We start from the raw sequence: 27,408 nt of genomic DNA, 5'->3' as shown, positions 1-27,408 counted from the left end.
GAAATCCACCGTGACTGCCTGTGTGGCCTAGGAAAGATTTAACCCTTTCACTACACAAATGAGACCTGCAGACCTTGTCCCTGTCTCCATGGAAAGAAAAAAATGGAGTGACGCATAGAGAGACAACATGAAACATCAAGGTCAGTAAAAGAAGGAGTCAAGCCTCAGACGGAAGGAGAATGAGGAGATGCTCTAAAAAACTGAAATATTCTTTTGGTAGGGCCATGGAGATGGACAATAGTGTTCTGAAAAATAACACCTTTAATTCGTAAAAGAGTATTAGGGGAATGAAGTATTCAAGCTGTAGATCTGAGCAAAGGCATCCATCGATGAAGCTAAGCAGATGGAGTAGCTGTGATCCCATGAGACACTTGAACACAGAGAGAGATGAGAGTGATGAAGACCCTTTGGCCCAGGGAGAGAAGAAGAAAACCTTTGTTCCCAGAGACGATCCCAGATACAGATTGAGAGAACCTTTGCCTTTGAATAACTCATCCTTAAAACAATACCCCATGAGTTCATGTCCCATGAACACACCTCTGAGTGCTGTGAAAATGGGAGAGCATGATGGCAGAATTTCTGCCTGGGCAGCTGCCGTTCATAGAAATGAAAAGCCACAAGAGAACTGTTTCTTGTGGAGAACTCTCTATGGAATGACAAGAGAAAACTCCTTTCCCTACAGAGTGATGAAAAGACTATTAAATAGTTGGCACTGTTCTAACATCCCAGGATTTGTCTCTATGTTGTCAGTTGGGAAAGGAAAAAAGTTGTGTGGGGGAGGAAAGGTTTCTGGAGGTTTTATTTTTGTTTCTTATTCTTGTAGTCCTGTTAATAAAGTTTCTTTATTCCATTTAAGTTTTAAGCCTGTTTTCTCCTTCTAATCCATATCTCACAGCAAGAAATGAGTAAGTGCACTGGTGGTTTTAGCTAGTGCTAAAACTCACCACAACGTTCTTCTGCAAATAGAGGTGTCAGGTGATGCTGATCTAGAATAACTGAATTTACTTCTGAATCAATGTTGGAGCACCAAACAAATGGTAAAGCCTTTCTGATTGATAAAGTAGTTTGAAAGAAGAATCCTAACTTAAACTAAACAAGCTCCAACTGCAGTCCATGTAACTGCCTCTAGAGAGCAGGAAAACTATTTCTAGCTAAAGGTTACTTTAGAAAACTCTGGCTATGGCTTCTATTTTTAGATCATGCATGCAGACACGGATGCCTGGAATAATTCAATTTTGCTTACCTTGTCACATAAGAGGGGCTGGAAGTAGATCTTCTGTGGGGAACCTTTCAGCAATGTATTTTTCTGTTTGGTTCAGAACTGCTTTTCTTTTGTGAGGAAAATTAGTCAGCAGAACAAAACTGGAAGTTTGCTCTTAATGTTTTGAGCGTTTTTTGACTTGACTAATAACTAAAGCCATAAGCGTAAGATACAACAATTATTCTCTGAGAACACATGCAAACCTGTTATTCATTTTACACACTCAACAGCTTTTCTACTTTGGCTTTTGTTTTTAAGATTAAATAACAACACGTCAGACAGTTGTAGTTAAATAAGTAACCTGCATTACTTGTACAAAAAGTTACATAAATACAAGTTTGCTGTTTTGTTTTCTCTTTAGAGCATCCTTTTAAAAAATAACCAGTAATCCTTATATTACTGAGATGCTGCCAAGTCACAATTCAGAAGACAGACATGTGAAATTAAATCCACACTGTGCAAAGAAAACACAGTGGCCCCTCCAGATCAAATCCTTTGAATTTATCCTGTGCACAGTTAAACAGATACAATGGAACATGTGATAGCTTGAACATATTTTGCTTTTACACAAAAGAAAATACTTCCCCATGCTGCATTTTGTTAACTAATGTATCAAAAATATCCATCACATCGTCATCATCATCATTGCTATTATTATGTTACTAAGGAATTGTCCTTCATTCCATGCATAATTATCTTCTCCCAAGTTAAAAACATCATCCCTCCCTCATGTCATTGTCTATAGAGCACTCTGTGCACAGTGAAGCAGATCCCCAATTAAATGCAAGTGCTATTAAAATTAAGAAAAATACACTATTACTGTTGATTTTAGAGGAACAAAATTCTGGGGAGATTTAAAACAAAACCGAAATAGTTTTATCTGGACAAAATAATGTACAATTATTAATATTGCACTTTTTATACAAGAAATCCTAATAAATATACAGAAAAGATATACATTTACATACATAGAAAGTCATTATTCTTTTTTTTTTAAATAAAAAGTCACACTGATGCTTAGTTCTTGAAAACCCATTTCTACCAAGAACATTCACTCCCAGATGTATTTTAAGTAAGCCAATGTGAGACAGTTTAATATCATGAACCTGGCACTGACCTCAATAATGGACCCCCAGTTTTACTGAAAAATCCATGTCATGAAAGCTGTAGCATAGCAGAACTTGAACAGCATTTCATTAATATACCACAAGGCACTAGCCCCAACAGGAGTTACAGGAGAAACGCAACCAAGCCTTTAATTTAGAGAAGGTCGTGAAGCAAAACCTGAGATCAGGTAGTTCTCCTTTAAAGTTATACAATTCTCAAACTCTCTTCTTTGCAGATTTCCTCTAATTTATTTATTTTTTTTCCTGAGAATACCCAGGAGGTAAAATCATGCAGCACTTCACTGGCTGAATATCCACTGCAGCTGGCCAGGTGGAAAGACTCACAGCCTGCATGCAAAATCATGCTGTGACTGTGATGTTTGAGTCTCATTTTTTAGACTGTACCTTTGGGGTCTTATACATGGACTTAAGGATCTGCTTTATAGCTTCTGTTTTGTTGTGGGAGGCAGCTGGAGAGGAGCAAGTTTCTTACAAATTATTTGCATTAGTCCAACGAGGCTGATGCTACAGTCATTCTGTTTCAACTGAGTAGTAACAACCATGAAAAATTAGAATAAAGCTCTTTTTTACAAGTTATCCAAAAAGCTTGGCTGCTAGGAAAGAGAAATTTCTAACAAAAGAGAAAAAACAACCTCCTCAAGTTATTTTTCAAAACCCCAGGTCTGAAAGCACCAGAATTTTGGGAGGTAGTACCTCTTTTTTCTAAGTAAGTGTTAGTAGGATGCAGTATGCAAAGTGTTTCCTGCTTATTACATACAATTTCTATCTTTCCTGCCTATGATCTCTAGGGAACAGTGTTTGCAAGTTTGTATGAAAGTCTGTCAAAGAGATCATACTTCTTTTGCTGGTTAATTATTAACATCGGCACTGCACCTCTGTGCTGAGGACAACCCTTCATTCCCCAATCCTTCCTCACAAGCTCAAACTGGAAACATTTTCAAGTGTATTTTAGACCCACTTATGTTACAGACCATTGTCCAACTTCTTCAGACCTAGATTCTCAAAGATCACAAGGATGTCCTTTGTCTGGTGTAGGAAGGAGAGAGGGGTTTAGAAATTAAAAGACTTCCAATCTTGGATGCAACAAATAAGCTTGTAAAGCAAAATCACATACTTAGGTTATCAAGGTAGTCTAAGGGAGATGAGAGCTGCTCAGAAGAAAGAGACCAGGGGGTGCTGGTTAACATCTGGCTAAATCTGAGTCAGCAGTGCCCAGGTGCCTGAGGTGGCTTATAGTATCCTAGCCTGTACCAGCAATAGTGTAGCCAGGAGGACCGGGACAGTGATTCTCCTCCAGTACTCAGCACTGGTGAGGCCACACCTCAAATCCTGTGCTCAGTTTTGGGCCCCTCACTCCTGGAAAGACATTGGGGTGCTGGAGCATGTCCAGAGAATGCCTATTAAACTGGTGAAAGATCTAAAAGACACATCCTATAAGGAACAACTGGGGCAGCTGGCATTGTTTAGCTCTGAGGAGGCTCAGGGCTGACCACATTGCTTTCTACAACTGCCTGAAAGGAGGCTGTAGTCAGATGGGGGTCAGTCTCTTCTGCCATGTTTCAAACAACAGGATGAGAAGAAACAGCCTCAAATTGTGCTGTGGAGGCTCAGATTAGATATTAGAAAAAAATATTCACTGAAAAAGTGGCTAGATATTGGATTAAGTTGCCCAGGGAGGTGGTGGAGTTACCATCTCTGGCAGTGTCCAAGAAGAGTCTCGATGTGGCACCCAGGGATAGGTTAGGGATGGGTATGGTAGTGATGTTAATGTTTGGACTAGATAAACCTGAAGATCTCTTTTGACCTTGATGGTCCTGTGATTCTATAATATGATGCTAGGTTTTGACTCTGGTCCTCTTCCTCACCTGTCTCTTGGTGTGTCCCACAGGCATATACACAGAATGAGGGGAAGCCCCACTCCTCTCATACCCATCTCTTGGTGTCATGGGTCTCTTTGACTTTTTCTGGTCTACCCTCACGACCACGTTTATCTGCATTCCGTCTCCCAGATTCATAGAAGGGAAAACTTGTCGAGTCCCTTTACAACAATGATTTGTTAAAGGGTTGGAATTTTTTTTAAAGGGAAATAAATAAATAAAATGAAAAAGATCATTCCATCCATCTGTATTTTCTGCAAAAGCCTTTTTTCAGTGAAGAAAAGGCTGTGATCCCCTTGTTCCTCCATTTTCATTTCGTCTGTCTTCAAGATTTTCCACAAGTCCCACAGCAACGTGACTTAAATTGGGTGAGCTGGCAGAGTTTGAGCTGCTTCACTTTCTCACAGTACCTTGTTGTATCTCTGCACTCCACTGTGAAAGGAGAAGAAGAAATGGTGATGAAGTTACGAGTAAAGGATTTATTACCTGAGGATATATATCTTTGGGTGGCCAAGAGGAGGACCTTTGTGTTGGGAGATCTTACTGTGAGCATGAGTTTGACTTGCTGCAAAGACCAAAGGTGGACTGCAAGTCCACAGGATCAATGAAGAATTGGATCAATGAAGAAAAGGCTTTCAGAGCCTGGGGAAGAGGCTTCTAAGGCTGCTCCAACACTGTCAGTTTGTCTTCTACCAGCATTTTAGAGAGGCTCTAAGGGTTTCCTAACAGTTAAACCAAAGATGAATAACTTAATGAAACTTGTTTTAATGGAGCTCAGAGACCTTTGGCCTGTTCTCCACATTTGAAGAGCCAGGGTGTGGGAGTGTCACCCCACTTCAGCTGACTGGAAGTTGTCTTGTGTTTTTCACAGGTCAGAAACAACCCATCATGAAGATTTTAAAACACCTTTTGAACTCCTGTAAGGCTTAGGTTCTGGTATTATTTGTACATTATTTGAGGCCCTGCTTTTTAGTTTGGATAACTGTCCAGTATACACACAATACCTTGGGATTTGGGACATTGGTGTATACCAGCAAGAGGTTGGAGTGTCAGCAAGGGTTCTGCTTGATACCTCTAATCTTCCTCATTGCTTCAGCTTCCATTAGGGCCCCCCACACTCATGAGTTTGGACCTATGTAGTCCACTTTGTCTCTGCTGAGAGGGAGCATCAGAGCTGGTGTGAATATAGACAAACACATGTGGGTTCTGCTACTGCATCTGCAATGATTGCAAAGCAACTGGCTTGCAAGATAGAGGATGTGGGCATAATCTCCAAAGAGGCACATTGTCTGTTCTCTTTTTTTCATTCAATTTCTTAATTAATGACTTTTCTAGTCCCCTGGCAGGCCAAATTTGTTGCTTGTAGTTTGAAAGAAAGCAGTCTTGCCTGCATCACCGTTATCCACCTACCCACTGGATTTGGACTACAGCCATAAGTCTGCTTGTGATTTGTGCTTTTCTTTCTGACTGTACAATTAACTGAAAGGTAATCATAGAATCATAGAATGGTTTGCATTGTATGGGGACCTTGAAGATCATTTAGTTCCAGCTCTCCTACTGTGAACAGGGATGCTTTTCACCGGACCATGTTGCTCAGAGTCCTATCCAACCTGTTCTTGAAAACCTCCAGGAATGGAGCATCCACAGCTTCTCTGGGAAACCTGTGCCACTGTCTCATCACCCTCACAGTAAAAAATTTCTTCCTAATATCTAATCTAAAACTACTCTGTTTCAATTTGAAGCCATTCCCTCTTGTTCTGCCACTGCATGGCCTTGGTAAATAGTCTTCCTCCATCTTTCTTGTAAGTTCCCTTCAGGTACTGGAAGGCCACAAGTAGGACACCTAAAAAGAGGGCTGTACAATCCCATTTGCCTCAGCTTTTTCACATGACAGGTGCTCCCTCCATCCCTCTGATCAACTTGGTGGCCTACTCTGGACTTGCTCCAGAAAACTGCATGAATTATTTCTCATGCTGTTAGAAAGGGGACACAACCCTAGCCCTAACGCCATTGCCAAATGCCTCCACAATGGGCAGCATTCCTCTCTGGGATGCTGAGCTTTAGACACTGGATTTAGCACAGGTCTGGGCTGGAGGTTCCCCAGGATGCCCAGCTGCAAGATCCAGTGCTGTGTTTCTAAGAGACAACTCTCCCTTCTTTCCTACTCCTGCACCACTCTGCCTCCCCTCCTCTCAGCAAAGTACCGTTTTCACAGGGTGTGATGTTGCAGCGCTGCCAGTTTGCTGGTCTTGGCCTCCAGGAGCAGTGGTGCTCCATCACGGGCTTGTTGGTGCGGATGTGCACGCAGTCCACACGCCGCGACTGGAAGCCGTAATTTCCGCATGTAGCTGTGCAGACGGTCCATAGGCTGACTCTCCAGTGCACACCACAGACATCAGTCCAGCAGTTCTGGGTGCTGAATGGCCTATGGGCAGGAGGGAGGGAGGGAGGGGGGGACAGGAAACATTATATATCCCAAAGGTAATTCACTCAGAGCATTGTATGCATCAGATACACCTGATACATCAGATACCTGAAGGCCAGCAGTTTTGAACTGTTCTCAAGGACCAGACCCTCAGTGGGTGCACACTGGTATACCAACATCAGGTTAAATGACAATTTGAACTATTTGAAGGTTTGGCTGAAATGCCCTCTCCACGAAGGGCCAAACAAGAGATCTGCTGAAAGGTGAAATGAGTGGTGACCAGTGTGGTCCAGCAGGACTTCGTAAATTTTTTATGGCTTTACAGCCAGTGGGAACAGAACCAGCTCTCTGAAACCCTTCTTCTTCTTTCAAGACAGTCTCACAGAAGATATATATAGGCACACTTGATTCATATCTATTTGTCACACAGGTAGTAAAAGGCATGAGTGGGAGCCAACAAGCCAATTACATTAATAGTCATGATCTGTCATGATTTACATACCTGTCTCATTTAAAATAAATGTCTTTACAATGTTGAAAGTAGAGTTTATCTGCAGGAAAACAAAACCTGTGGAGACCCTTTTTTTTCTGTTAGAGTTTGTGTTTAAGTAAGTGAGAAGATTGGCACCTTAAGAAGATATAGCACAGCCTTGCAGTCAGGATTTGGCATCCATAGAATATTTTCCAGTTTTTGGTCAACTAGCCTGAAGCTCCTAGGAACAAATAGGGAAGTCTGCGCTATAAGCCTGATAAGATTTGCTACACAAAGCTGCACGGGTTGCAGCGTGACCTCTTTATTACATAGGAGACACTGGTAAGTTTTCAGTTGAGTCACAAGTCCATTGAGTATCTCTGAAAAGGGTTGTGGGTTCAGACATAAGACATTTCTGTGCTACCTTGGTAAAGAACTGCATTGATCAGATGACACAGAAGTCCCATCTTTGGTCTGGCAAAATATCTGTCTGTGCTGTACAGCCAGTCGTGGTCCAATGCAAGGCCCATTACACTGCAAACACAGAAGATTCACTCAGGGGAGGGAAAAGACAGGGCAAGTTCCATTGTTATAAAACTTCTAGTGAAATAAAGTGCATATTCAGAGGCTGTTGAGATTTCAACATCTTTCTGCACCTCTGCAGGCTTTGAAGGCTGACTGTGCCTTTTATGCTCTTTATGCCATTTTATGCTCTACTTCACTCTCCTCCAGCAGCATTTAAACTTCATTTCTAGATCTGCTCTGTAGATTCATTACCTCTTCTCTTAAATAATATAATCTGTTAGGGGAAATTAAATGTTCTCATGCCATTAGCTAAGAGCCTATGGTCCATACAGGAAATCTCAATATATTACTTTTACTGTGCATTTTGCAGCATGTAAATTGCCAAATAACTAAGAATGCATTGAAGCAAGGACATATTCCACTCCATTTAATAATTTAAAAGCATTGAAGGACAATAAACGAAAGCAGGAAGCATGAGAAGCACAAAAGATATGCAAGACTGCTCCAAAATTGAGGCTATCCTAACATATTCTAGCTTAACAATTACATTTCAGTTTAACTCTCCTAATCCTCTCCTTTGGTTAAAACATAACTTGGTATAAGTATGAAGCGCCTATTTGTGCTATTTTAAAATTACATCAACTACTAGTAAACTGTTTTTCTAACTATCTGGAAATTATATCCGAGATCAAGCTGAGGGCTGAATAAGGGGTCATTAATGGGAAGCAAAAAAACTTTGTCTGGGGATGGCTTCTGACTGATCCCTCTGCCACCACCTCTCCCTCTTCAGTAGGAGCCCTGCTCCACACTGCCACACACTCCTCAAATAATATGCCCTTCCTCCTGCTATTTCTTCCCTCCCTGACAAGTGGGAGAGAGAAGGAGACACTGCCAGGATTACAGCTGGTTCCAGTCAATTGTCTTGTTGGAGCTGTCATTCATTGGAGTGTGTGGAGCATTTCTGTGATACCTGCAGGGGCTAGCAGTCCTCATCACCAGGAAGCCTAGCTTAAAAACTGCATGGGATTACAGAGTGGAGAACAAAATGCCAGGAACATTAAATGAAGGAAAGGAACTAATTCTAGAGATAAGGGTAGAGCAGGTAGGCTGTTTATTTTCTTTGCAAACTGGGAAGTTGATCAGGTCACAATGGGTGACCAAGCAGGTCATCAATCCACTGAGCCAGCAGTATGTTCCTAACTATGTGTAAGAGTCTTCTGGCTTGGAGACTGGGCAGTAAGCAACCATGTGCAACTAGACCTTTTTTTTTCGTAAGCTAGATAGAAGAAATATTGTATGATAATGTGCAGAGATTAGGTCTAAAATTCAGAAATTACATCTGAACTATCTGCTTGTCTCAGCTGTGTATGATGTCATGGGGAACAACATAGCCTGTAACAGTTTTTGCAAAGATGATCCAGTCCTTCCTGAAATTCCATAGGGAGTGAAAATTTTCTTCTTTGATATAAAGTGATCATTCCAAGCTTAACTTGTAATACAGTAACTCAGTCACCTTTCAGGATTTAAACTAGAATCTTTTCAAGCAGTGAACAATAACATATTCTAGTAGCTGAAGGCACTTTTTACTACGAACATTATAAAAAAACCTGATGCAATGCAACCTCCTAAGAGAGAATTTGAAGATCTGCAAAGCATCAGGAAGTAGTCTGAAAATGGTTTTACCTCTCCATTCTGCCTTTCATCATGAAGCAAGTCAAGAAAGCTCACACTTTTTGGTATTCTCAGGCAACATCAACAGCTTTGTAAAACTGAATTATTGTACAGTCCTCCTGCCTTGAGACTTATTACAATCCTCAGTCCTGACTTCTGCCAGCCAAGACTGAAGCATTCTCACTGGCTGGAAAGTCAAATTAAGACTTGAAGAAGGCTAATTCCCAGATGTGTCACTAATCACTGTAACAAGGAACTGTAGATCTGTCCACTGGAGGACACAGGGGTCTGCAGTTAAAGCCCTGTTCATGAGTGGCATTTCTAGCGATTGTGAGAAGCTACAGAAGTCCAAGCAGTCAGCGCATCATATACAGGCAGAAGGAAATGAACAAATTAGTGGCCACATCAAAAGCCTGCAAACTATAACCTAAAGATACTAGGTTGAAAAATCGCTACCCTCATTTTCTGTCTCTTTTTTCTAGCCCACACTATGGGAGTGTCCTTGGAATGCTACTTTGTTCCTCACCTGGCCCCAGGAGGAGGCTGCCCACTCAACACAGGGCTGCTTGTTACAGTTCTGTGTGTCCACAGGGCGCTTGGACATCTGGGCACAAGCCTCGTTTGACATAGGGACAGAGCTGCCTTTTGCTGTCAGGCGCTGGCATGTCACTCGACGCATCTGTATGCCTCCGCCACAGCTCCGTGTGCAAGGAGACCAGGATGTTACCATCCACCTGTGAGAGAAAGGAGAGCAGATCAGGGAGCAGGTACTTGCCACTGCCTGCAGGATCCTTAGCATCAGCTGGTCTTTATCAGCTGGACCAAAGGCAGGCAGCAGTGGGCTGGCTCATTTAGGGTGTGATCCTGGAACATCTGAGTGTCTCAGCCTCCCATAGTCTTCACTGAAAACTTTTCAGAGGATGAAAGCTGAGAAAACAGGCATTTTTTCATTAATTTATCTTTCTTAAGGCTCTTTGGGGCTAGAATTAATTTTCTAGCCCTTAAAGCTGTTTTTAGAGGCTTAGTGAGTAGCTCTGGTAGCTCTGGTACAGGGGTTGGGCGAGTCTGCTCCTACACCCAGGTGCCATGGAGGCCTAGGTCACAAGCTACAGTCACAATGCTAGGATTAGCCCAGTAGCACCCCTTAGTAGGGAAAACCATCTCTGTGTAATTGCTGGAGTAGCTTGCAGGCCACCTTAAACTTGTGAGAGAATAGCGAAAAGCCTGCTGGCTCCTGCTGCTGCTTGCCTCCTCTGTTGCACCCCTGCCAGCTGCCATAATCCAGAAAACACTGCTCAGAATCAGTTAGCCCAGGGAAGTAAGGACACTGTTCTTCTTTCCTCTTGAGCTCAGACCATGCATTCACCAGCTGAGGCTGAGGCTCTGCACCCCATGTACTGGCATTTAAAAAATCCAGTCTAACTATCTAAAAGGCTGTAAATAACAGAAAATATTAGTTGAATGCATTTTGTCGTAAGGATCATTAGGCAAAACATTCATACAACCAGGTTTGAAAAAGTGTTAGGTAGGAATAGGGAGAATGCAATTGATTGTTAGTTTTCTGAAGAGTTTTATGGTCAAGCCAGAAGTTTGCTTCATTAAGTTTCTGGATACTAGGCAGGATTTATGTGATTTTGGGAATAAAATATTGCCTATCACTTCCCTCACCAGCAGTGTTTATGATTACTTTACAAAATAGCAATGGGCATTCTCCAGTCCCATGGGGAGACATCCGTTTCTATTTCTCTGTCTTCTGCAGGTGATTAACTCCAGTGGTCACAGAAGCAATTATAAGCAAATACATTCCCAGCCTGGAAAACAAGAACACTGGTACTTTTTCATGCAGTTTGGCAAGGTTGAACCTGCAATTTCCATGCTGCTTATAAAGCTCTGGTCTGCATGTCAATCAATTTTTATTTCCAAGTTTACATCTCAGCAGTTTCTCAGGAGCTGAGGAAGGATTTGGGGTTGTGTTACAATTCAGGGAAGGTATAAAAATATATAAACCATTCCCATGGAATTTATTGTCAACAGCAAGGAAAGCTGCTGCTAATGAGAGTTGTTTCATATTTCATCAAATCTCTTTTGGTTTCCTCTTTATGACTCAGCTGGCAACTCAGAAAACATTTGCCTGCAAAGAAGAGTAGGAGTATATTTTAGAAGGTAATTAAACAGAAACTTGCAGTATGCCCAAGACATAGCAAGAGTGGTGAATCTGGCCACTTCTCATCCAGTTGCTTAGCACCTCTCCTTGTCTCAGCTTAGACTTTTTTTTTAATACAAGTCCCAAATCACTGTTGAATGAGGGAAATGCACTAAATTTCTCTTGACATGATCACTACTTTTAACTGCTTGTGTACTGAAACATAACATATCCAGACTTAAAATAAGGGAGAGGAGGGAGTAACGCCATGGAAAATATGGAAAAACATGTTAACACAACTCAGCTAAGGAGATACTGAATTGCAGAAGCAGGATATTTTTAATATGGAGGGGGTATAACACTACACTGACTCTCTGGATAAGCTCAGGATATACTCTTCTTTGCACTAAAGCGTGTCAAAACAGAAGACTTTATGTGGGGTCAGAGAATCATTTATGTTGGAAATGACCTTTAATATCAAGTCCAATCATTAATCCAGCAATGCCAAGTCCACCATTAAACTGTGCCCCTAAGCACCACATCTACACATCTTTTAAATACGTCCAAGGATGACAACTAAATTAATTTCTTGGGCTGACTGTGCCAATGCTTGACAACCCTTTCCATAATAAATTTTTATCCAATAGCCAATCTATTGGGAATCTATAATATAATCTATTCTCCTGGTGCAGCTTGCGACTGATTCCTTTTGTCTTGTCTCTTGGAAGAGGAGGCTGACCCCCACCTTACTACAGCCTCCTTTCAGGCAGTTGTAGAGATTATAAGATCTCCTGAGCCTCATTTTCCCCAAGGTAAACAACTTCAGCTCCCTCAGGCACTTCTCATGGGACTTGTGCTCCAGACCCTTCACCAGCTTCTCTGTCCTTTCTTGTAGTGACAGGTCAAAAATTGAACACAGTACTTGAGATGTTCCAGAGGAAGACCTAGGTGTAGCCACAAGCTTTTCAAGCTCATTTGTGCTTAGAAGTAAGTGAAAACCAGGGGACTACAAGGGCAAAGGTACAATTCCAAGGCAACCACAAGCTAGCAAACTCCAAAAAGAGGCAGAACTCAGCCCCCTTCATGCCCACTAGACCTGATGAGGTATGCCCATTTTACAAAAGATATTTCCACCCTGCTAAGGGAATCCTTTGCAGCTGCAGATACAGCTACAGTCATGCCCATATTGATGTTCAGGCAACAAACTCAGAAAAAAATCACAAAATACTTGCTAAAATTAGCTTCTTGTCTGTTATATTGTTGGGGCAAAAAGTTATGAAACCAGGTGTAACACAAAAAAGAAATGATCCTACAGTTCTTGGGTGACAAAATTTCCATGTGTTCAGTGGTCAGAACAGGCATGATATTTATAGCCAACATAGAGTGTGACTGGAATCACCCAAGACATTGCAAGCTGTGAATTTTCTTTCTACCTTGTACTGTCAACGTTTTCCACAAATATAGCTACAAATTCCCAACTGTCTGGATTAAGCACTCAGAAGCTCCCTTTTAGCCATGACTTCTCCAAACAGGCCCCAAAGAAGCTGCAGCGGTGTGATGCACTGCACAAAGAGCTCTTCCAGCACATTTTAAGTGCATGTAAGATATTTTCAGGTGAGACAGACGAACCGTGAAGGGCAGTCCCTCCTGTTGCACGCGATGGGCTGCAGAGATGGCTTGGGTGTCTCTCTGCAGTAGGATGCGTTGACTTCGGCCCCATCCAGTAAGCACCTCAGCTGGGGCAGCTGCAGCCCTCTGTGGCCGCAGGAAGCCGAACAAGCCGTCAGTTTGTCCACCGACCACTGGTACTCTGTCAGGAAGTGTGGGAGAGGCATGTTAACACTGAAAAACTGACAGCAGGAGCTTAATTAGAAAGGAGAGAGCTGCAGATGTTCTCCAGGGTGAATCCCTGTAGGAGTCAGTGCAAAGGAGCTACCTACACCTGCAAGGCGCCTGATTCAAACCCCTGACTGCCTTTGGTGTAACAAACATTTTATTGGTGCTTAGAAGCATCAGGCATGGAAAGTTAATAACATGGTATGGCAGTTAAGTGAAACCAGATGCCACTGAGCATCTATATTTTTAAAGGTGTATTATTTTATGAAGATATGATCCGCTGTAGTTCCCAGCAGTATCTATGACTCTATGATCTTGAAACACGGTGTCTCTTATCAGTTAACGCAGATCAACAATCCTGATGATAAATACGGGAGTTGCAGCACACTCAAAGTTTTACAGCATAATTGAAGGAAAAGTTAAATTCTTCATCTCTCCATCACTGACAATTGGAACAATGAAAGCTGCATATTCTCTTCCAACCCAGCTGCACCACAATGTTCTGTGTCTTTATTGCCATTGTCTTATTTCTAGGAAATTTATAACAATAACAATTCCAGAACTTTAGCAATTGAAGGGTTTTCAAGTTCATTGTGTGACACTGACCTCTGTGTATTAATAGAGGGGCTTCTGGTTTAAGGGGTTTAAACTCTGCCATCTCTGTCTTGGACAAGAAAATTGTCCAGGCTCAACATAAGTATAGCTTGAATCAGTAAGGTGTGTTTTATGCTCAGCAGGGTAGAAATATCAGGTGTCGTTTTGTTAAAGTAAGACCCAAGACACTGTAAGGCACCCACTAGTCCTGCAAATATATATCCATGGCAATAAATCATTAAGACATCTTTTTTCCTGATATGAATGGTGATGGTTTCAGAGGTGAGAAATTCGGGATGAGAAGGCAGTGCAGGGAAGTCCATGGTAAGAGCTTTCCAGGGTGAAATGACTGAAACTGAAGAGTTACCTTGTATAGCCAGGGACATTACTTGTGTGAGCGAGCCAGCCTCATTCTGAGCAAGGCAGCTGAATTCACCATCAGTGAAATCACTGACATTGACTATCTGAAGAATCTGTCCTGCTGCCAGGAGTTGATGTTGCAGACTGAGAGGCTCACCAGAGTAAAGCCAGGTGATGTTTGGGGTTGGATGTCCATCGACAGCACAACCTAAAAAACAGGTATATGAGAAAAACCTGCTGAGTCTTAAACTTGGTACATGCTTTGAAGTGGTCAAAATTAGGCGAAATAGTCAATTCCACCCCATTTTCTCCTCATAAGCATAAAAAGTAATTCTGTAATAAGGAATACCTTCTTGTCATCCAGAATAAAATCCAAAATCTGGACAATCCGCAATATGGAAAATTTCTGATCAGTTTGGAATTATTTGTATCAGACCTTCTAAGCTTCCCACTATTTTTGGTTATCCTCATTTTAGTATTGAAGAAAGTGAGATAAGGAAGTTATAAACCTGGCATAAACTCAAGGACCATGCTTGAATATGCAATACAAACACAACTTGGTCTCCAAATTTCCTACATAAGCCACAGGACTACCTTCCTCTCTCTCTTTCTTTTTTAAACATTTTTTAATGTAATTTATTGTTTGTGTTATTTTAAAGGTCAGAAATTTTTGTTAGACAAAAAAAAAAAAATCTGTTGAAAAACCAAAGCAATACAATAGAGCATTTACAGGTTTGGCTGGGTTGTGTGGTTTTTTTGTTTGGGCTTTTTTTTTTTTTTGTCACACCAATGGGCAATTGTCTAAATAATAACCAACCAAAACCATCAACTGAAAAAACCCTGATGTTCTAAAGCATTGTGTGAGGGCTGTGGATCACCAGCAGAGATGATGAGATTTAAATTCTCTATGAGTTCTTTGCCTGTTGACCTGAAGGAACTGTATCTATAAGAAACTTTTACTGTGGTTCTCATATCACTGAACACTTTGCAAGTTTCACAGTTAATTGTAAGACTGGTGTAACTTGTGAAGGACAGTAAAGTTGTCTTGCCTATTTCCTGGGGGAAAAATTAAGAGCTAGGTGATTTCTGTAGTGCAAGCCATCCCCACTAATGGGGTGGGGAGGCAGAAATGCTGTATACGAGGGATGGTATATATCACTAGAACTGCTTGTGGTTTAGGCTTGTCCTGCACTGCTGTGCATGTCGCTGAGACATGAAAGGTCTCTAAGTTTCTGAAAATGCAATTTATTCTGATGGGTAGTTATACTGAAGCTTTATTTGTCATGTATATATTAATATGTATTTTCATGAATGACTATGTTGTATACAAAATCCTTTCTGAAAGAACTGTCCTGTAAAAACAAACATAGCATATACACAACAATTTTCACACTAGCACTGTTCAAAAAGAATGGGATAAAAAAAGGAAGAGTACAAATTAAAAATACTAAAAACAGAAGACTCTTCTAAGATGAAGGAATAATCCATCAGCTGATATTTCTTCACTGACATCTCCATGTGATTTGATTACTATTTATTATTCACTGAGACAAGTGAAGGTGTGAATATGAAGTCTCTGTAGCTGCGCTAAACAATTAACAGATGCTGCAGCATGACACTTCTGTTACTGCTCCTCCTTCCATACTTGTTTGATCACCTGAGGAGAACCTTAACTAACATATACTGGGCAAGTACAGTTCGTACAACAAAACACCATTATCATTAATCTTCTCAGGAAGGTTGAAGAGTTTGATTTTCAAACATCATTAAGACCAAATCCTCGAGACTTAAGGAACTCTTTACTTCATTTAGGGACTCTTGTGACCCTTTTGAATTTGGTTATACCTGTAAACTAATACTAAGGGACTGGGCTACTGTACTGTTTTGCACCTTTCACCATTAATCATACCTCCAACTACACTATTCCTGTCACAGAAGATACTCTCTTGCCCAAAAAACAGAAGTTCTCTTGCTTATAAAGCAGAAGATCTCACACAAGATGGAAAATGCCAGTGGTGACCTCTGGTATGCCCCAGCCATTTGCATGCTGAGGGGTAGATCCAGGCACCGGGGATAAACTGTCTGCCACTCAGGAGTATAAATGCTGGGGCTCTCACTGATGCTGTGGCTACATGCTAGTCTCCTGTTGCTGTCAAAGCCTGCCTGTGTCCACGTTGGGGAAGGGTGAGAGCTGGATACAGCTGCCCTTTGGGACTCATTCACTCAGTGAAACTGGTAGTTCAGAGAGCAAGGGCTCCCTGACAAAAGACTGACACACAAAAAGAGTAGACTGCAATCACAATGACAAAGTTGCATTGGAAATGGACTGGTAAATGCAGAAAAATGTTTAAAAATAAGGAAAAAAGGGGAAAAAAAGCACAGTGACAGTGCAAACTGCCCCTAGTGGGTTCACCTCTTCCCCCTTTTTACTTTTATTTATAAGGGTGAAGAGTTTTAATTTCTTTGGCAAGATCTAATGCAGTTTTATCCTTGGCAATTACCTCTACCCAGCACTCCCTTCCTGACAACAAAAACACAGCATTCTCTGCGGCTCAGTTATTTTCCCTAATTTTGTAAGCTCTCTATTTATTCCTACTGTTTCATTTTTTTTCCACTCTTGTGCTCAAAAATAACTCACACAGTTTCCAAAATACTCATTCTCAAGTAAATGAGTGACATGAAAGGTTTTAGCCTTATTCTTTAAAGGCCGCCTAAGTTAAAAACAATGGAAAACAAAAGAATATAAGGAAATGGAAAAACTTGAAAAGTGACTCTATGGCTTTTGGCTAGATTATTCCAATTTTTTGTAGTTTACTTGTCTTTTAAGATGTGTAGTGATTTCCACAGGTCAGCATACACCCATGACAACTAAAAAAGGCATGCTGTGAGACCAGTTTTATTGTTTGCATTTGCAAGCAGTCTGCAGAGAGTAAATGCAGAAAGCAGAAAGGTCAGCTTGATGCTACACATAGAGGAACTGAACCTGAATTCAGCATGCAGATGGTCCTGATTCATGCTGTTTTTTATTAAAAAATATATTGTCAGGAAAAGTAATATAATCTTTTTTTGTACTATTTCACTAGTCTTATGTAAGATTTCTTCTTCCAAAAATATCTATATAAAACATTATCTAAAGGAACAGCCAGTAATCAATAATATGGGGGAAAATTCCCAAAAGCTATTGCTTAGATATGCACTAAGTAATTATTATTTAACAGCAAAACTTTATTAATACCTATCAATCACATGTCACAAGTGACATCTCCTGGACATTTCCCATGTGTATGGGTGCATAGGCTGTAGGACAATATTTTATGCATCATAAGTCAGAACTAGAGTGCAATAAAATCGCATGTTCCATTAAAATCTCCTTGTCATCTCCCAGGGATAACATTAATACCATTTAATGCAGATTACTAATACTTACTCTCTATTTCCCCAACCCCTGTAGACACTGACTGTTTTATCCTTTCAAAACTCAAAACCTGTCCCTATAATGACTAAGAAGGAAAAACTAGCTTTGTTTCCAGACAGCACAGCTATTACAGAGCTTTAAGGTATTGGAACCCTTGGGAAGATGATGAGGGAACACATTTTTGGGACTGTTTTGAGCAGTACAAGTTCTGGCATGAGAGGGCCTTTCTGCTTCAGTCCTTCTTAAATAAAGAAAAAAAAATATTGCCTTCATCCTCTCTTCCAGAGATTACTCAGACTCTAATTCATTCAAAGTCAGGATGGGCCAGTAATGTGCACAAGATGGAGACAGAAACACAAATCTAATAAAAATGACATCTTCTAGCAGGGAAAATGTTAATATTTCAAGGATAACAACAGGGTATTTGGAAAGGGAGGACCAACGTTGCACAACTCTACAGTTTCTCAAGAGGAAGGAATAAATGCACACTCCAGGCCAAATTCAGCTCCCCATTGAAACTTTGCAACAGTTTCTGAATGACCGTAGCTGCAGAAAGGCTCTGGGCTAACATGCGGATCCTAGGAGAACAAAATATAAAGCATGCACCACTTTTGCACTTTCAGACCTGATAAAAATTAGTGCAAAGGCTGTTGATTTTAGGATTCCTTTTCTTTTTGGCAGCCTGATACTGTATGGAAAACAATGGTAAAAATGTCAAGTGAATTTTGCAAGTTCTAAGTACATTTGAAAATGTAAATTAAAAATCAGTACAGCACTTCCTGTAAAATAGATGTCTATTCTTAAAATATAGATTATTTTCATGTCTTCATATTTGTCTAACAACTCTCTAATTTACTAATTGACATTGTTGACATTTACTAATTTACCATTGACATGATGATTAGCCCCAGGAAATATTTCTAATATTCATTAAAGATGGAATGTGAGTGAAGACTTCAGATCAAGATCAGGTAGTTTATTTGATTTTTGTGTTTCTTTTTTTGTATTTCTGTGTTATTTTATTGAACTCTAACAGAAAGGAGTTGTGGATCACAGTACATGGTGTTAAAGCAATAAATGTGATGCTCCTTCAGGACTTGAAACATGACGGTATTTCCACTCTAAACTCTACATTCAAGGAAATAAAGTAGGCTTTCAAAATAGAAGCCAGTTTGAGGATGAAATGTGGGGTAAAATGCTTGGAACAAACTGTGGAGAAGCCACAGATCAATCTGAATAGACACAAGTTTGGTGCTGAGCTACTACATTGTGGCTGACACTGTGCTACTGTGTTCACTCTATGCAGGTGAGATTACTGGTAGTGAGAAACACTCCCCCAGTTTCTGGTCATAGCTTATTTTCTCCTTAGCTCACTGAAATGAGAAGTGAATGTTAAATGGAATGGAGTGAAAATTCAATTCCACCCTGTATCTAACATAAGGATGAAAAATTGATGGGATGTATTCAACTTTCAAAATGAAATCAGACCAAATGAAGGTTGGTAAGATCATGTCCGAAAGTCACATGTATGTAATACCTGTTTTGCTGAAGAGGCAAAAGTAAGAGACATGTCTTTGCAGTGTCTCTTATGAATGAAGATCTTTCAATATACTAAAAAGTGACAGACACTTAAGTGTTTGCTACTATGCAAATTGTTTCTCATTGCTTTCACATGCTGAATTAAATAAAATTTATAAAAATCATTGGAATTATGAAAAAACTGAAAGAATTAGTGTTTGTAGAAATACAACTTAAAATTTTTAAGGCAATGCAGATAACATGAATTTATGCTAGAAAGGAAAACCATATATTTAGGAATTCTTGAAGTAAATAAATTCAGCTGATAACAGTAGCACTTAAAAAAATAGGCAGGTATTTTAAATAAGTAAGGCTGCAAAGGTGCGGTTGAAACATACTATACTAAACATATTACGTGGTTTTAACAGTTCTAAAACCCCCTAAACTGGTTACCCAATGCCACACATGTTGTTGTTATTAGATATCACTTACATAGCATTGCAAATATACATGGTATTCAACAAAAACTGAGTCAGGCTCATTCCCAGCCTCAAGTGGTTGTAAAAAATGTTCCCAAATACACAGACACACAGTGGGCCTATTAAAAAGCAAGAGAATTTTCAAGCTCTGGTAGTTAATACTGTTTCCTAAAACCTAGTCTTACAACAGAAATCCTACACACTGAGAATCATGTATAAATAAGGACTGTTCTAAGTACAATCAACAACAGCAAACCAAAAATCAAAATCTACAGTAATGGATACAGCATACTCAAACAGCCACCTAAGCTAACTGATAGGTTTATTAAATTCATGACAAAAATGGAAAAGGAGTTAAACTATAAACTTCTACCCCACCACTGCCACAGCTCCAGGTAAACTGTCCATTTATGGAAGAAAAATGGCAGTCAGATGGGACTCATGGTACAAGCACTGAACAACAGCACAGCACAAGGAGTTCAACAAAAGACAGAGCAAAAGCTGGCGCATAATGCAGTTACCAAGATAAAAGTGTCAATACTGCTGTAGACGTTTTTCTGTATTTCATAACCTAATATAAACTTATTACATTTTGAAATGGCATCTCATCCATTTCCTGTGGCACTTGGAAAATAAAAAATGCAGAGGAGGTTGTGACAGGTTTGGGAAAGGCAGTGATGCTTGCTCCAGAAGGGCTATAACTTCAGTCCTGAGAGATTTGAGGACTATCATAGAGGGAGATGTTGCTTCAAAACTTGTAACTGAGAAGTCCTTTAGTCAACATGTCAGAAATCCCAGAGTGTTTCAAACTCCCTTAATGCTTTAGAATAAATCTCTAGTTTTGCAAGAGTTTTGCAAAAATATTTTTGCAAGGATATTTTATGTGAAGGAAGCTGGCAGAATGAGAGGTATCCATATCAGGATACCCACAGCAAGTATGTTACTCCTATTTACCCACCAAGATTTGTCTCAATGGAGCTCTGCATTACTTTAATTAGGATAAAATCTAGGTTGGTGATTCAGGTAAAGCTTAGAGACAAACATTCAAGGCCTGTAAGTTTTACAACAAACTCAAAATTCACCAGGTGTCGCCCCAGAGGCCAGTGATATTGTTTTATATGGAAGCATTTTTGACCACTACTGTAGATCAATGGTTGTCAGATTAGATCATTCATAGCACAAAAACAGCAAGCAGGAAAAAACCTCAAAACAGCAGATTGGCTAGAGGCAGTCACTATTTTGACCCTGTGTTCAGGGTCAAAATAGCTGGACTAGTGTCTGATTGCCTGAGAAACAAACACTGTTTTAGTGTAGTCAAAACATTCAACCATTCAGAGGTATCATCACATAATTTTAAAACCAGAATATACGGAGTGTGTATATGTCACCCTGAAAACTCAGCTTCTGAGCTTGCTAACATAGTTTTCCAAGGACTTTCCCAGGACAGTAACTGTAAACATAGATATGAGTACATTCTTTCTGTTACACGTCTTGTGATGGGCATCTCTCAAGGCCAGTGCAGTGAGAAAGTGTTATCCTGACCATCCAATCCCTGGCCGTGGTCACAAGCCTATAAATCCTGGGAGGAAAAATAAACTCTGCTCTTTCTTTCACCACACCTCGACCTGAGTCCGCGAGATCTACTCATCTTCAGCAGTAACATGTATATGCAAAAGAAAAGCCACACATTTCAGTGCAATACTACAGTGTAGTCTGACACAGTCTGCTTACTCTGATGTAGAAGGAGGATGCTTCAACACTTTATGAACTTCATACAATATTTAGGATGTAATCAATGTGATAGTGACTGATTAGGCAACTAAATGCAAAGAAAATGGAATAATCTTGATATTACTTTTAATTCTAGTCTTTACAGAAAGGTCATGTACCTACCTGGGAATTCTCACAAATATTATGACAAGGCAGACTTTTCACTGAGAAAAAAATTGAAAGGAACAGATAACACAATTAGAAGGACAGAGTATCCCATGAACCATGTACCTGGTACTTTATCCTCATCACACTAGACATAATGTTAATATCAAATAAAGTTGAAAAAAATATTCTTTAGCATGAGAACTTCTTTTTAAACATGATGGCTAATTTTTTACAGAGAATGAGGATGAAAATAATGGCATCATGCAAAATAACTTATCAGCTAGTCATGATTTCATCTGAGTCCTACTGCACAGCTTCTTCATCTGTCTTTTTCCTTAAGGGGAGCACAGACACCAATTTACCTGTAATTAATCATGAATTTTCTTTTTGCTAGCTTTGAGCAGATTGCAAATTATTTTGCATTTCTGGTTCAAATTTTAGTACAGCAATAATTCCCAAATAAAGAAAAAATTAAAAGAGGCTCATGGTAGAGATGGGAAGAGCAAAGGGGAATTACAAGAAAACATGCTTTCAAGAAGATATACTCTTGCTCTCAAGTGTATCACTAAACATTGAAAGAAGTCTGTACTGATGAGATCAGTTGTGTTCATTGGGATCATTTATTACTTTTCACACTGATTTTGAACAAGTGTCAGTCCTATGAGAGCAAGATGTTGTGACACAGCACGCAATTGCAGCATTAACTTCTCTGGCTCTGCTTGAAAGAGTTTGATCCTGACATTAGTCTATCTATCTGGTCTGCTTTTCCTCCTAAAGCAGTCAGTCAGCTGTACATTTGGCTCACTATAATGCACCCAAGAACATGCAAAAACGTCTAGGTTAATTCTTCTGTCTGCTATCATGTCTAGATAACCCTTAAACCTACTGGCGAGTACTAGTCACAGGCTTGAAGAGATCCCATCCGAAATAATAAAAAAACCTGACCCCATTCTGAACTTTAGATTTTGGCTCTAAGGCAGCTGGACCTTTTAAGTAATTTATTCATACTCAAAAGGCTGGCCATTGCAATCAAGGTGACTCTTTTTCTGATTCTGCTTTCTGGGAACCTAAGCAATTCTACTAGAAAATGAGTGGGATATGCTACTGCCAGGAGAAGAAAAATCAGAGTGATATACAGTAAACTTGGAACAGAAAAATCCTTTGTATCTTTTAAGTGACATGTTTTTGTTATCACTTTGTCTTAAAAACAGCTGCATTTTGAATATTGATATTTGCAGAACAAGACTTTGTTGTGCAGCTGGTCATATTTTGAAGCAGTAGTGAAACAGGCAGCAAAGCTGCTCCAATTGTGTAGTCATGTGGGATGATGTATAAAACCAGAAAGAAACCTGCTTTTTAGGACTATGTTTGCAGTGCTGACAGTAAAATAATTTTCTGATTTGTGAAGTGAGTAAATATGGAAGTAATGTAATCAAGGAGAACATAATAAATATGGTGCAGCAGTATTTATTTTTCTATCTTTTTACTTTTCTGGTCATAGAAAAATACACTTTCTGATTTAACATCACAGTAATTTTCATATATCCTTTACAAGTAAGGAAGGGATGGGAACCAGACTTCAAATAATTGCCTAGGCTTTTCCCCATTTATTATATTATCATATTATAATATGATAATATTATTATATTATCAGATTCCCTAAAATAACATTTTCCGTCTGTCCTCTTTACTTCAGTCTGAAATTTTACAAGGAATACTACATGTTCATATTCCTAGATGTATTCATTTCTGAAACTTCTTCCAATATTCCTCTTAAAAATTCTCACTTAAATATAACTAATGTATAGATATCAAGGTCAGTAAAGCTTAATCTTTCACTGTGCAACACAATTATAACATGTTCAGGATTCTTCAGTGCTGAAACAAGGACATATTTTTTAATAATATTTTGTTTCCTTTGCCAAGTCTGCTGATTATTGGTCTCCAATAATAATACAACATATATGAGAAGTTGTAGTGAATCTCTACAAAGATTTGTAAGATCCTGAGTTTCCCACTGAATTATATTCAAATACAGAAAATTACAAGCTTGAACCCAAATGAAAGCAGATATTCTTGATAAGCCCAAAGCCTTTTCTTCAGGAGTGTTAGAAATCAAGAACACTGGATCCTACAACATTTGTTTCTGCTAATATTAACATTTACAAAGCTGAAGACTTATTGAAATTTGTTTAAGGACTTGTGTAAAAAAATTCTTTGATACTTGTAGCACAGATAAACTACTGAAAATACATGAGCTTAGGATGTTCTTTTAATTTAATTTAAACCCCAAAATTCTTATCAGGTGACAAACAAAAGGCTTTTTCTGTGGCAAAAAGAGCAGTGTTCCTTATAATATTTTCATCACCTACATTCAGGAAAACCGTAATCAAGATTAAAAAGTCACAAAGACAGAAACCTTTATAAGATTAAGATCTAATGTGAAAAAATTCCACAAAAACGTAAATTTGTGTCATTTCAGAAATCAACTGTGTTTTATCTTATGTGTAATGTAAAGTCTTTTTGTGTGCCTGCCATGAACCAAGAACATCAGAATGTGTGTGACAGTCTGTGGCTCATCACTGATTGCCAGTTTGCATTACCATAAAACCCAGATATATTTTCAAGCATGGGTGTTCTAGCTCTGCTTTGGGGATAGCAGGTAACACACAAGTGCCTACTACAACCTGACAATGAATGTAAGGGCTGGGGAAGAGTGCAGCTCACTGCACATATTTTCAGGATTTGTTAAAGGGTAGGCTAAGCACCAATGTGTGTAAGCCACCATCTGCATCATGCTCTTCAGCTGGATGATGAGTTGGGCATAAAAAGCTGTCTGGAATCTCAAAACTTTAGAAGCAAAAGCAGTATCTAAGATAAAAATATTGCTGACCCTGTTGAGCAGGGCATGGGTTTTTTAACAGATAGTTTCCTCTCCTTTTATTGTGAAGGCACATAAATGACTGCTCAATGACCCTTGCAATGAGAAGAAAAACCTCCAAACCAAATATCTGTGTTATGACACTGCTCTTTAGCTTCCACAACCCCCCTGAAATTTAAGTAGAGGAAACCCATAGCAGATGATTCTAGACAGCAAGTTAATAGGTTCACATGGTTGAAATGATGGTGGAAGCGTTGCACAAATCCACTTTGTAAAAGACAGTGTATAGAATGTATGATAACCTGAAAGTTCTATTTCTCTCCTTGCAGATCAGTTGATAAATCTTTTTATACTTGATAGAGCTGTTAATTTCCAAACAAGTTCTCATCTGCAGCTTTAGACTTCCACTGCTGTATTAATATTTTCTGTTTGCATTTTTTTTACCCCCCACCAAAGGGCATGAAGCCAGTGTTTAATGAAGTTTTGACTCCTGTTTTTCTTAAACTCTGGCAAACCTATGCATGGCTTTATCCAGGTTCTAATATAATTTTTCACCTTTGTTGTCTTTAACTTCTGTAAAATAAAATGTTTACCCAGAGCTTACTTATCACTCCTTTTCTTCACATTTCACTCTGTTCCTTTGCACATATCCTGATTTCCTTCACTATTCAACAAATCCTCATATGCCTAGATTTTCAAATACATATCTAATTCAATGCCTTTTGAATCCCAAGAGATGCCAGTGCCTAACAGTAGCACAGACAAGGGATCTTACACATAGCAATTTATATACCCAACGTTCTTATACGGGACATCCAGAGAATGTAGAGCCAACACCTCAAGATGGTAAGTGATGAAAGACTTAGCAGGATTAAAGTTGATTGGGCGGGTAGTAGAATAGAAGGAATCAATGGACAACTTTCTAATTGACTGGATAGCCCATTTCATGTTGATTTTTTGTTAGAAAAATTATCTCAGAAAATTTTTGTAGGTTTGAATAGTAACAAGACTCAAATTCAAACCAGTAAAACACCAGTGAAGTAAAGGGAACTGCCTCAAGAATGAAATTGGTTTGCTATTTTGCAATTAAAAGCCATGGAATTTCCTTGCCCATGAGGTGAAACAGCAGGGTACAGGGCAACACGGCCAAATGAAATTGATCTGGACATGGTTGTATACAGGCAGTGCAGAACACCCATTGTCATTCAATTGCTGCTCTTAAACAATAAAAACTGCCTGAAACTCCTAAATACCTCTTTTTGGAAATCTGAGATGGAACAGGAGTATGACCCAGTCCTAAATCAGTGAGAAAAATAAAACCATACTCAAAATGATTTATTCAATGCTAATAAATATCTATGATATTTTCCCCACTGAGGACTATTTCAGTGCAGTTTTTGAGCAAGCAGAAATGTAATCCAGAGCTGCAGGCTGACAGCCATTGCAAATGTATGCAGATGAATGCAGATACCTGGAAGAGTAAACCACACAAAACTAAAAACATAAATAGATTGTTTCCATTGTGAAAATAAAATCTTAAAATTGCTATTAAATGTGAGGAAAGAATGCTTTGGAAGGTGTAGAGATGGATTAACACTCAGGACATCACATCTGCAGAACCCTTCCTAAAAGTTTCAGATCCCTACCCCTAAAAGAAGAAAAGATAGTTCTGAAATTGTAGGGCTTGACAAGTTTTTGTGGTAACGTGTTCATTAGAGAACACATTATCTGAGCCTGACAATTAATAGAGTTTCAAAGCAGCCTGTGAAATGAAACTGTAAAATAAATATATCCCGCAATTTAGAGAAGAATGAGAATCTCTTTGCAAACAAATCACTCACAGACCTGAAAGGAGTTTACAGGATATAAAAGAACTTTCTGTGTAAAGAGGTTAAATATATATGGAAGGCAGAAAAGGATGAAGAGAAGAAAATCATACATTGGGGCTGATTTCCTTATATGGCTTCTTGCAAGCACAGGTTGTGTGAAATAAGAAAGAGGAATAAAATGAACAGGTTAAAACAGAGAGCTTGCAAGATCAAAATGTGTAGAGAGGGATAGGCAAAACTATATCCTGAAGAATATATACCCTGGAGAAGGATATACAACATGAGTAGCAGGTATATGGCAAGACAACTATCCAAATGTAGAAGAAAAATTGAAACAGAATTACCAACATTTCTTCTTTTAGATCAAGTAGCACACTGCTCTGCCATGTCTTTGTGTTGAATAAGATTGCCAGCCCCCCAGGGCAGGGACTGCTCCTTACAGGGTGTAAGAACCTGTAAGAAGGTTTTTACCTCTTATATCCATGATTCCACCTCTTAGAAGATGTCTGTGTATATATAAGGGGTGTCAACGTGGAGCTCTTAGTCTGAATGCAGTTTTGGACTAATTAAAGGACCTTTTTAAAAGAAAATAATTTCTGAGATCTAAAAAGTATTTGGCAGTGATTATGACTCACAATGAACTATTGGTTTGACATTTTTTGTCTCAGTGCCCATGTCTGGACAACCAAATCCTTAATGTAATGGTTAACCAGATGCATAACTGTAATATAAACTCTAAAGACTTTAAAATAAAAAAATATTAAAGCACTTACCTATGAGAGCAGAGCTCCCTGGACTGACAGTCAATTTTGTTCCTGAAGGAGAAGTCAGCACTGAATGGGTGTTGGGCCCAGCACTGCTAAGCACTGCTGTCAACTCTTCTAGGTAAGGGAGAGGTCGTGGAGGCTCTGGTAACAGATTGGGAGAATTAAGTGATGAGCAACATTATAGCAGAAAACGTCTTTGGATATAGAACCCTCCCTCCTCCCTGCCCCCCCTCAAGACATTCCTAGACCTTTCACTGTGCTGCCCATTTCAGAGAGGCAGCAACAGTTAAGCAACTTTGGATAACTACTGAAACTTTGCCTCATGTTAGGTAAGGTGATGGAGAAATTAT

At 39.4% G+C, this 27,408-nt stretch overlaps 1 protein-coding gene across 2 annotated transcripts in view; it reads right to left on the bottom strand.

Annotated features, from left to right (window-relative positions):
• Window positions 1–1,546: 1,546 nt before the first annotated feature.
• Window positions 1,547–27,408, bottom strand: part of ADAMTSL1 (ADAMTS like 1) — a 387,761-nt gene continuing 361,899 nt past the window's right edge. For both annotated transcript variants that reach the window (XM_015614942.3, XM_015614944.3), the window contains 7 exons: window positions 27,065–27,199; window positions 14,299–14,499; window positions 13,131–13,311; window positions 9,885–10,092; window positions 7,587–7,696; window positions 6,470–6,690; window positions 1,547–4,697 (listed from right to left, as the gene is read on the bottom strand). In XM_015614942.3, the coding sequence (XP_015470428.1) occupies window positions 4,591–4,697; window positions 6,470–6,690; window positions 7,587–7,696; window positions 9,885–10,092; window positions 13,131–13,311; window positions 14,299–14,499; window positions 27,065–27,199 (1,163 nt within the window). In that variant the 3' untranslated portion in view covers window positions 1,547–4,590. The remainder of the gene's footprint in view (window positions 4,698–6,469; window positions 6,691–7,586; window positions 7,697–9,884; window positions 10,093–13,130; window positions 13,312–14,298; window positions 14,500–27,064; window positions 27,200–27,408) is intronic.

This window comes from Parus major, chromosome Z (assembly GCF_001522545.3).
Source record: "Parus major isolate Abel chromosome Z, Parus_major1.1, whole genome shotgun sequence".
Classification (NCBI taxonomy): Eukaryota; Metazoa; Chordata; class Aves; order Passeriformes; family Paridae; genus Parus; species Parus major.
The sequence above is the reverse complement of the archived record's forward strand: the minus strand, read 5'-3'. Positions and strand labels throughout refer to the sequence as shown.